Raw genomic sequence first — 10,398 nt, 5'->3', positions numbered from 1 at the left:
TGGATGGAGAAGCAGGGAAAAAGTGAGCAACTCCAAGTGGAGAAGACGCCTTCTGTGATGCACTCAAAGAAGACGACCCCTGTGAGTTATTGTCTGTAACTGCACTGTAATCACTTATGGTGTGTAAAGCCTGTGTGGAGCTTATACATGCCACTATATGGCCACTGGTGATATTGGACTGTGGATATTATTCCATAGCAGTGGTAGCATTATTCAGTATGTGGGGGTTTTAGTCAGTGAGAGGGGGTAATATTTGTCCCATGTAAACTGGTACTGTTTGTATTATTCATCTTAACAAACTGGATTTGGTTGGTAACAATATAGTGGTTATGGCAGTGGTCATGGTGCTATAATGCTTTTCTTAATACTATATATACATATTGCGCTCTCTTCACGGCTTAGCGGTCAGTTATTGGCATATTGGGGGGCACAATTAAAAGTTTGCTATGGGGCCCAGACAGTTCTAGTTACACCCCTGCTGGTGAGGTAAGTATAGTTGTTTTTTTTTTTTTTAATACAGATAAAGGGACAAGAGGATGCTGAAGGGGGTACTGGTATGATGATAAAGGGATAGGAGGAGGATGAAGGGGGAAGTAGTATAATGATGGGGGGACAGGAGGATGAGTGGGGTAGTACTATGATGATGGAAGGGCAGGAGGATGAAGGGAGTAGTAGTATGATGATGGAGGGGGAAGGAGTATTAGAGGGGTAGTACTATGATGATGGAAGGGCAGGAGGATGAAGGGGGTAGTAGTATGATGATGGAGGGGCAGGAGGATGAAGGGGGAAGTAGTATATGGCGTGCAGCTGCATCATATGGGTACAAACTACCAGTATATACAGTCAGTCAGTAGAGTGCTCTAATTCTCTGTGTAATATACTGGGGACCTGTAACTAGGGTATGTAATATACTGGGGACCTGTAACTGGGGTGTGTAATATACTGGGGACCTGTAACTGGGGTGTCTAATATACTGGGGACCTGTAACTGGGGTGTCTAATATACTGGGGAGCTGTAACTGGGGTGTCTAATATACTGGGGACCTGTAACTGGGGTGTGTAATATACTGGGGACCTAATACTGGGATGTGTAATATACTGGGGACCTGTAACTGGGGTGTGTAATATACTGGGGACCTGTAACATGGGTGTGCAATATACTGTAAACTGGAAAATTTTGAACCGACTCCCATGAGAGGCCACACCCACCAAAACCACACCCACAATAAGCCACACCCCTTTGTAACCCTAAAGTGTCCCTGGAAAATTTTTTCAAATGTTGGCAACTATGCAATACCCCATGCACACTGAGGACAGGGGTGGCACTGTTTCTGGAAGAAAGTAAGGTAGGCATGTCGGATATCCCCTATATTTGTAGCCTAACCCTAGAAGTTCCTGATTTTTTCACACCACTGTCTGTGTCTGGTGTTGCAGCTTAGTGTTGGGGCTGAGCTGTAATACCGCACACAACCTGAGGACAGGGGGGGCACTGCTTTGTAGCTATGATACTTTCCTTTCGTAGAATGCAGAGAGATGATGGGAAGAGTAGAGCTTCCTCCGAAATTATTCCTGGGACAGAGCAAGAATGGGGCTAGAACCCTGTATACTATCCTGGTATTTCTCATGATACACAAAGTGACTGAGCGTCCAGATCTGGCCCAATCCGGTCAACACCGCGTGCGCCCAGGACGTAATAAGATCCCTAATAGGTTATAATAATACAAGGAATTTCTCTCTATTCTCGCAATTACCAGGAAGTTGTAATTACTAGAAATCTCTGATACAGACGCAGGGTTCTGTGACTCCGGAATCCTATAATGTGACCCTAAATCCCTATAATCCAGAGGAGCGGACACGTGGCGGATTATCAGACACGCTGGATGAGCAGAGGGGTAAAGAATATAACAGGAGAACCTCCAGCTGCTGCCGTTAGAACTTTAAATTGTGTTGCTATGGAGACCTCGGAATCAGAATCACTAATTGTATCAATATTTCCATCCTGCCTGGTGTGAACAGTGATGGATCCGAGACCATAAAACTACGATTCCCATCATGCCCATGAATTTCAATGGGGATTTCCTACTGCTCTGGTCAGTTCCTGACATGGACAGAGGTGGCAGCAGACAGCACTGTGTCAGACTAGAGAGAATACATCACTTGCTGCAGAACATACAGCAGCTGATAAGTACTGGAAGGCTGGACACTTTTAAATAGAAGTAATTTACATATCAATATAACTTTATAAAAGCAGTGTCTAAAATTTCGCTGGAGTACTCCTTTAACAAGCCCCCAGCACTGAGACCCCGACTGATCTGAACCTTTCATGTGTCTGTGTGTAGGACGGAATGTTTGCAGTAGTTTTTGGAAATTCCCCTAAATGTATCTGAAATAAGGGGAACTCTAGGAATAAAGAGTCTTGCCGGTCGCTCATCTGCCGGAGGAGCAGGAAGGGTTAGCCAAGTCCTGGGAGATGGGGGGCAGATTGGGTTTCGGAGCCTTTGTCAGGCTGAGCTGGGGGTGAGGCAGGGTTTCTGCTGTGATACACTAGCTGACTGACACCGTAACCTGAGCCTGATATAATTACACCGCTGATAGCGCACACAGGAGAAGAGCCGCCACCTGACCGCACACAGGAGAAGAGCCGCCACCTGACCGCACACAGGAGAAGAGCCGCCACCTGACACATGAAACATGGAGCTGCTGGGCAGTGCACAGTCCTCCTACCCTCTGGGCCCCGGCCGACCTCTCACACTGACCAGATGAAGATGGAGGTATCAGACCTGAGTGGACGGAGAAGTCCTTATGGTTTCCTCACTGGCTGACTGCATTACCTCGACCTCCTTTACTTATTTTCCGTCTTCTTCATGGAACCAACTAGAAGCATCTCGTCCACTCTCCAGGGGTCATGTAAGACGGTGTCCGCAGTCCAAGGTAGGAACAACTCCATTATAGTACTAGGAAGATACTCGACTGTATGATATAGTGCTATATATGTATGATGACTGTATGGTATAGTGTTATATATATGTATGATAGCTGTATGGTATATTATATATGTATGATGACTGTATGGTATATTATATATGTATGATGACTGTATGGTATAGTGTTATGTGGTGGGCCTCTGGTGAAGGTGCTACCAGTCACACACTGAGGTGGTAGCGGCGACGCCACTTCTATGGTGGCTGGTAGTGTGGTATAGCCTAGCTGGTGATGGTACTGTTGTGACGCCACACAGGTGTGATGGTATGCCTGCTTTAAGTGGTGTCTGACTGAACTGTTCTTGACTGAACTGTTCTCCTAAAATGGTCGGTGACCTCCCGGGTTGTGATGGGTCCCTTGGGCTCTTGTCACAGTGGTCCGGAATGGGAAGATGACCCACCCGGACTGTCGGTACCGCCACCCACAGAAAGGGGAAAATAACCCAAGGAATATGTAGCTGGTATATGAAGGTGTGGTGTCCTACCACGGGTGTTGCTATTGGTTAAACCCTCATAAAAGTTTCACCACTAGATATCGCTGTATAAGATATATGAATTCAGATGCTGCACAGCTAAAGTGTGTAAAGGGTTATTGTTTGTTTGTATTTCACATGGATCTGTGGACCTGTGGGAGTCTTTTCTTCTTCTCTCCTATCACCTCTCCCTTTACTTCTTCTATTGCACTTTTCACCCACTCACAGCGCACTTTAGATACGCTGAGGAAGGAAGTCACATGGGTAGAGGAAGTGCACAGGTCCTTCGTGTTGGACATTGTAGAGGAAGAACACAAGCTAGTCAGCTCTCTACAGTGGTCCTCTCTGGGCCCTGGCAATCTGCCAGGTCCCCTTCTTAAGTCAGTATTAGTCAGAGCCCCGTATGGGTAGGAAGCAAGACAAGACACAGCTCACCATTTCTCCTAAGTTAATGCTACACAACACTATGCAGTGTTAAACCCTTCACAAGAGAGGACAAGTCAGAGACAACCTCAACCCATGCCGTGGACTAGGAGAGTCAAAGAGCAGGATAGTATCCACAGACAGCAGTAAGCTAGGAACTGATCCGGATAGAGCAAGGTTGCTAAGGCCTAGGAACTCTATCTCGCAGCACGGTTGTCAGCAGGGAACCCTCAGCATTCCGCTAATCCCAGGTAACAACAGGTCTGGGGCCTTGTGTCACCCTCATAGGACAGGTCACCCGACACTGGTGGGCATTAGATGGTATGAAGACTAAAAGGTCAATACACGGGCACAGGTATTCTCTCTTCATCTTCTAAGTATTTTTCTATCTCATCCTCCAACATCATCGCACAGGACTACTTGGGTTGAGACTCTCACAACATCCTCCTCTCTGCTACTCTGGTTCTTTGTATCTCTCAGCACGCTACTCAGTCAGGATGATTGTACTTTTTACCGGCCGGTTGTACCTTTTTCCCCTGTGGTCTGTGTCCTGCCGGGTTGCTACTGGGACTCTTGGGGTTATGTCACGGATGGCCAGAGTGGTGTAATGAACCTCCCAGATAGTAGGACCCACCACCCACAGAAAGGGGAGAATGTCCCAAGGTTGCGGTGTGCTGTGGCGGTGGTGGCGAATAATCACAGAGTCTTGCAATAAAGTTGTGTTAGTTTACTGCTTGTAAATGTGCAGTAGGTAATAAAGACTAGGTAGTATAAAGTTCCTTTAGGTAAAACACTTGATAACAGACTTGACAAAGTTCCCAATAAACTCCTGACAACAGAACAACCAGATCTGTAGGATAAATGCAGTGTAGGATATAGTCGTGTTGGTAGAGTTGTGCTGAGGTAGAGTAGCAGAGAGGAGGATGCCGTGAGAGTCTCAACCCATGTAGTAATGTGCCTGCCAGGATGTTGAAGGATGAGGTACAAATACTTGTAAGAATAATAAGAAAAAGAAGAAGAACACCTATGCCCATGTATTGACCTTTGACTTCAGTCTTCACACCACCTTATGCCCACTACACTCGGCTGAACCTTCCTAATGGGGACACAGGCTCCAGACCTTGTTACCTGGGATGAGCGGAACGCTGAGGGTTCCTTTGCTAACACCCGCGCTGCGAGACAGAGTTCCTTGGCTACTGCAACTTTGCTCTGTCCGGATCAGTTCCTGGCTCTGTGGCTCTGTAATGGATACTGTCCTGCTCTGTGACGTTTCCTTGTCCTCGGCGTGGGTTGAGATTGTCTCTGGCTAGTCACTACTGGCTAGTTTTATCACAGTAATAATATAATGAGTACAGACTTTTGCGAATGGTGTATATAACTGCAACACCTCTAGTGGGACACCACACAAGGGTCCCTGTAAGAGTCTGAAGAGCAGGAGAGGTTTTCTGTGGGGATTTGCTATTGCTCTGGACAGTTCCAGACATGGACAGAGGTGGCAACAGAGAGCACTGTGTCAGACTGGAGAGAATACACTACTTCCTGCAGACCATACAGCAGCTGAAAAGTACTGAAAGACTTGAGATTTTTTAACAGACGTATATTACAAATCTCTGGCACTTGCTGGGACCAGTTGACTGTAAGAATTTTTTTTTTCTTGGTGAACAACCTGTGGTATCCCACAAAGGTGGTTCTTTTTCTTTTCTTTTTGTGTTTCATACACCTGTCCAAAAAGTACTTTCATCAGCTTAAAGGGGTACTCCGGGCAAAACATATTTTTAAATATGTCATTACATAAGGAAAGTTATACAAATCACTAATATACACTTATTATGGGAAATGCACATATAGTGCTATTTCCATCAATATAGTAGATCAGGTAGGCTTTACTAGAAGAACAGAAGTCCCAAAATACTAGCAGGGATGCCGCTGCTGGGTGTTTTTCCTGGCCCCTCTCTCTCCTCCCGGTGTGCAAGACAAGCAAAGAGGCAGGTTACTTAGGGCTGGTGCCGGGGTGCGTACCTCTGCTCTGATGTTACTGCAGATCCGACGCGCCTGGTGGATCTGCTGCTGTACTAAAGGCCGCGGTCTCAGAGGAGAATTAGGCCGCAGGCAGGATTGGTGATCGGGACCCCCAAATTTTATGTCCTGTGCAGGAGCGCTCATCCCGCTGCATCCCCGGTAACATCAAAGCAGAGGTACGCACCCCGACACCGGCCCTAAGGAGGAAAGAGAGAGAGGCTCGGAAGAACACCCAGCAGCAGCGTCCCTGCACGGAGATGTGTCGCGGTGGTGAAGCAGCACAGGGGAAGCAGAGAGAGAAGCCGATGCTGAGTGTTCTTCCGGGCCCCTTATGGTTGGTTATCGGGAGGCCTGGTGCTGGCCGGCTATGTCTGGACACACACGGAGTACACAGACAACCGGAGGCCCCAGGAGGAGAGCCAGGTCCGGGCACGGCTGCTGTCTCTTACCCGCTGGCACATAATGACACCGAGCGCCGCCGCCGCCTCTCTGCGCCCTCAGGACGCTCCACTCCGGCCATTACCGAGCCGTCAGCTTCTCCAGCAGCAGTGCAGGGGGCTGAGGTGCCATTTCCCGTCTCCCTGCGCTGTTGCTGGAGAAGCTGACGGCTCGGTAATGGCCGGAGTGGCACGTCCTGAGGGCGCAGAGAGGCGGCGGCGGAGCTTGGTGTCATTATGTGCCTGCGGGTAAGAGACAGCAGCCGTTCCCCTGTGCTGCTTCCCCACCGCGGCACATCTTCGTGCAGGGACGCAGCTGCTGGGTGTTCTTCCGGGCCCCTCTCTCTCTCTCTCTCTCTCCTCCTTAGGGCCGATGTCAGGGTGCGTACCTCTGCTTTGATGTTACCGGGGATGCAGCGGGATGAGCGGTCCGGACCACCAATCCCGCCTGCGGCCTAATTCTCCTCTGAGACCGGGGCCTCAAGTACAGCAGCAGATCCACCAGGTGCATCGGATCTGCAGTAACATCAGAGCAGAGGTACGCACCCCGGCACCAGCCCTAAGTAACCTGCCTCTTGCTTGTCTTGCACGCCCGCAGGAGAGAGAGGGGCCGGGAAAAACACCCAGCAGCGGCATCCCTGCTAGTATTTTGGGACTTCTGTTCTTCTACATATACCGCGCCCCCTGCTGGACCCTGCCGGAAAAAACGGCTTGAGACGTGACATCACGATTTTTTTGAGGAAGTAAAGCCTTCCTGATCTACTATATTGATGGAAATAGCACTATATGTGCATTTCCCATAATAAGTGTATAGTAGTGATTTGTATAACATTCCTTATGTAATGACATATTTAAAAATATGTTTTGCCCGGAGTACACCTTTAAGAAATGCTGGAGTATTTAGAAGTTATTTTATTGTCTGCCACTAGATGGCAGTATTGTACATGTCTGAGTATTGCACAGCCAAAGTTACTAATAAGGTTATTGTTTTTTCTCTTGTACCACATGGATCTGTGAGCCAATAGGAATCCTTTCTTCTTGTCTCCTATCCTATCTCTCTTTACTTCTGCATGCACACTCCTCACCCACTTACAGCACACCTTAGATATGCTGAGGAAGGAAGTCACATGGGTAGAGCAAGTGTAGCCCAGTCTAGGTTCCTGTGCAGAGAGGACACAATACAAGACATTCCCTGCTGCAGTCAAGCTGGGCCTGGCTCCTGCCAGGTCCTCTGTCAGGGACAGCTGAACCAGTCCAGAGAGGCTTTTGTAGCTAGACTCTACAGAGACAGGATGCAACCTACAGCTTTTCTTCAAGTGATGCTACACAACACTATGCAGCGTTAAACCCTTTCAGGAGAGGACAAGTCAGAGACACCCTCAACCCACGCCGTGGACTAGGAGAAGTAACAGAGCAGGACAGTATCCACAAAAGCCACAGAAGCTAGGAACTGATCCAGATAGAGCAAAGTTGCAGTAAACCTAGGAACTCGCAGCACAGTTGTCAGCAGGGAACCCTCAGAATTCCGCTCATTCCAGGTAACAAGGTCTGGGGCCTGTGTCACCCTCTAGGAAGTTTCAGTCGAGTCTAGTGGGCATAAGGTGGTGTGAAGACTAATCAAAGGTCACGGGCACAGGTGTTTTCTTCCTCTTTTTCTTTTAAGCACTATTCTACCTCATCCTCTAACATCCCGGCAGAGCACAGTACTACTTGGGTTGAGACTCTCACGACATCCCCCTCTCTGCTACTCTGCTTCTCTGCATCACTCTACAAGCTACTCAATCAGTACAGCCATATTCAACACTGCCGCAGATTCAATCCTGTCGCAGATTCGGTTGCTGTATTGCCAAGTATTTATCTACAGCTGTTATCAAGTGTCTTATCCAATGCTTTATCAAGAGAAAGGTCATAACTGTGTATCCTGCTGCAAGCACATACTCTTCAGTAAAAACAGCCTTACTTATGATAAAGAGACTCTTTTACCTTACACCGACACAGTATACACCCCAACCTTGGGACACTTCCCTTTTTGTGGGTGGCAGATCCGATGGTCCGGGAGGGTCACTAAACCACTCAGGTCATCCTTGATTCCATTAACCCAAGGGACCCTGTATCAACCCTGCCGGAGACTGACCACAGGGAAAAAAGGTACAACCGGCCTTGTAAAATAAAAGCAGGTGTGCCCTCACACCTGTGTGCCCAACCGTCACTGGTGTCACGATGTAACACCTCAAGGTCCGTCTGTGTCTTGGCCAACCACCACAGATGTGGCGTCACACCTCAACATCCAGCAAGTGACTGGCCGCTCCTCCGACACAACACCTCAGGAGGTCACCATAAACCCCTTTAACTAAGTTTGCTTCTGAGTTATCACAGCAGACTGTAAAGCGAGTCACCACCACTGTATTATAATTTCCTGACATCTGGTGGCCAGTGTAAGAACTGCAATACTGTAACATTTGATTAACAGTTTTGTTCTGTGTTTCCTGTATTGTCAGATGCCGGATGAGTGATTTCCTTCACGTTTTTATTCGTACTTATTATCTTTACTCCTCTTTCTCCAGGTTGAGAATGTTTCACAGTAACAACAACCCGGAATGCTCTGACAAATCAGATTCCAGCGTCATTGGAAATGCATCGGCTGAGGAGGAAGAGAAAAGAAACAGCCGTAAAATCGACTGCATCATCTGCTTCTCCAGCTATAACCTGTCCAACCGGCTGCCCCGGCGGCTGTACTGCGGCCACACGTTTTGCCAGACTTGTATCCGGAAGCTCGACTCAGTGACCAACGAGCAAAGATGGATCCCATGTCCGCAGTGCCGCCAGAACACCCCAACGCCCCGGGGAGGGGTGGCCATGCTGGACCTAGATCTGGCCGCTTTTCTAGCCGTTAAATCCGAAAAAGATAGCCCAAGATCTGCCAGCAAGGCTTTAGATACGGACCAGGAACTCAAAGTATATGCAAAGAACGTCCCTGTCAGCCGACAACCAACGGGCAACTGCCAAGAGTCGGTGTCCGAGCCGCGATTTCCCAGAAGGATTTGCTGTAAGAACTGGCTCTGCTGTTCCTGCTGCGCTTGTATCTGACGGGATACAATGTAACAATCCGAACGTGATAGAGAAATGGCCGCCGAAATGGTCAGAACATCATTCCCCCCCGCTCACCCCCCCAAATCTTGGAGCACGGTTTGATATCACTATGATAGGACGTTCATTCATAGCTCACAATGGCAGAGGACGTTGTTGTTATCACCATTTCTTTTTTTATTTATACTGTATTTAATAAAATTTGTCATGAGCCAATAGCCTGTGAGATGACCAAATATCAATGAGTGATGGCCGTTCTTTATACGCCTGCATCCAAATTCCCCGCTGCACACAATGGAGCGTGCGGCCGGAACTGACAGGTTGTGTGACCTGTCAGGGATGTGTGTCTGCTATTCAGTAAATAGCGGCCGCACAAAATAGGCATGTCAGTTTTTTGCTGGGCCGTTAGCGATCCCGGCTGGAGTGTATACTATGTGTATGTATAATATACTATGTGTATACACTCCGGCCGGGAATCCCTCTAGCTGCAGCACAATGTAAGTGAAGTATTAATCACGGCTTGCAAATTGGCAACAACGGCCGTGATTAATACTAATTATTAATTAAATATTAATGCCAAAGCCAGAAATGGATTTGAAAACAGGAGAAATCTCAGTCTTTTCTTTATGACCTGATCTCTGTTTTTAGTCTGGTTCTGGCTTTGGCTTCAATAATCTGTCAGATAAATCTGTCTGTGTAAACACACCATTAGACATTGGACCTCTGAGATCTTACAGGATTATACAGTCCCCCTTCTGGTTATCATGCTTCTTGAGGCTATGTTCACACTGCGTACAAATCCGTACGCAGGTCTTACGCTGCCGTACATGTGCGGCTGAAACTACGGGCGTGCAAAAAAATCGACATTTGCCCGGATGCGTACGCACCGCGAACATACGCCCGCAGTACAGTTATGCTTCCCTAGCTTGTTTCGAAGCGATCTGAAACAGGTCATTTACTTGGAAATCTTCGCCCAGCC

General features: G+C 48.0%; 1 protein-coding gene across 1 annotated transcript; it reads left to right on the top strand.

Moving 5' to 3' along the window:
• The first annotated feature begins 2,854 nt into the window (after nt 1-2,854).
• RNF224 (ring finger protein 224) lies at nt 2,855-9,577 on the top strand. Its single transcript, XM_069986420.1, has 2 exons — nt 2,855-2,930; nt 8,897-9,577. The coding sequence occupies exon 2, from the start codon at nt 8,904-8,906 to the stop codon at nt 9,417-9,419; it is 516 nt and encodes a 171-aa protein (XP_069842521.1). The 5' UTR covers nt 2,855-2,930; nt 8,897-8,903; the 3' UTR covers nt 9,420-9,577.
• The last annotated feature ends 821 nt before the right edge of the window (nt 9,578-10,398 follow it).

Source organism: Dendropsophus ebraccatus, chromosome 10 (genome assembly GCF_027789765.1).
Source record: "Dendropsophus ebraccatus isolate aDenEbr1 chromosome 10, aDenEbr1.pat, whole genome shotgun sequence".
Taxonomy (NCBI): domain Eukaryota; kingdom Metazoa; phylum Chordata; class Amphibia; order Anura; family Hylidae; genus Dendropsophus; species Dendropsophus ebraccatus.
The sequence above is the reverse complement of the archived record's forward strand: the minus strand, read 5'-3'. Positions and strand labels throughout refer to the sequence as shown.

Coding starts and splice junctions, on each gene's coding strand:
- RNF224 (XM_069986420.1), top strand. CDS start 8,904: ATGTTTCACAGTAACAACAACCCGGAATGCTCTGACAAATCAGATTCC.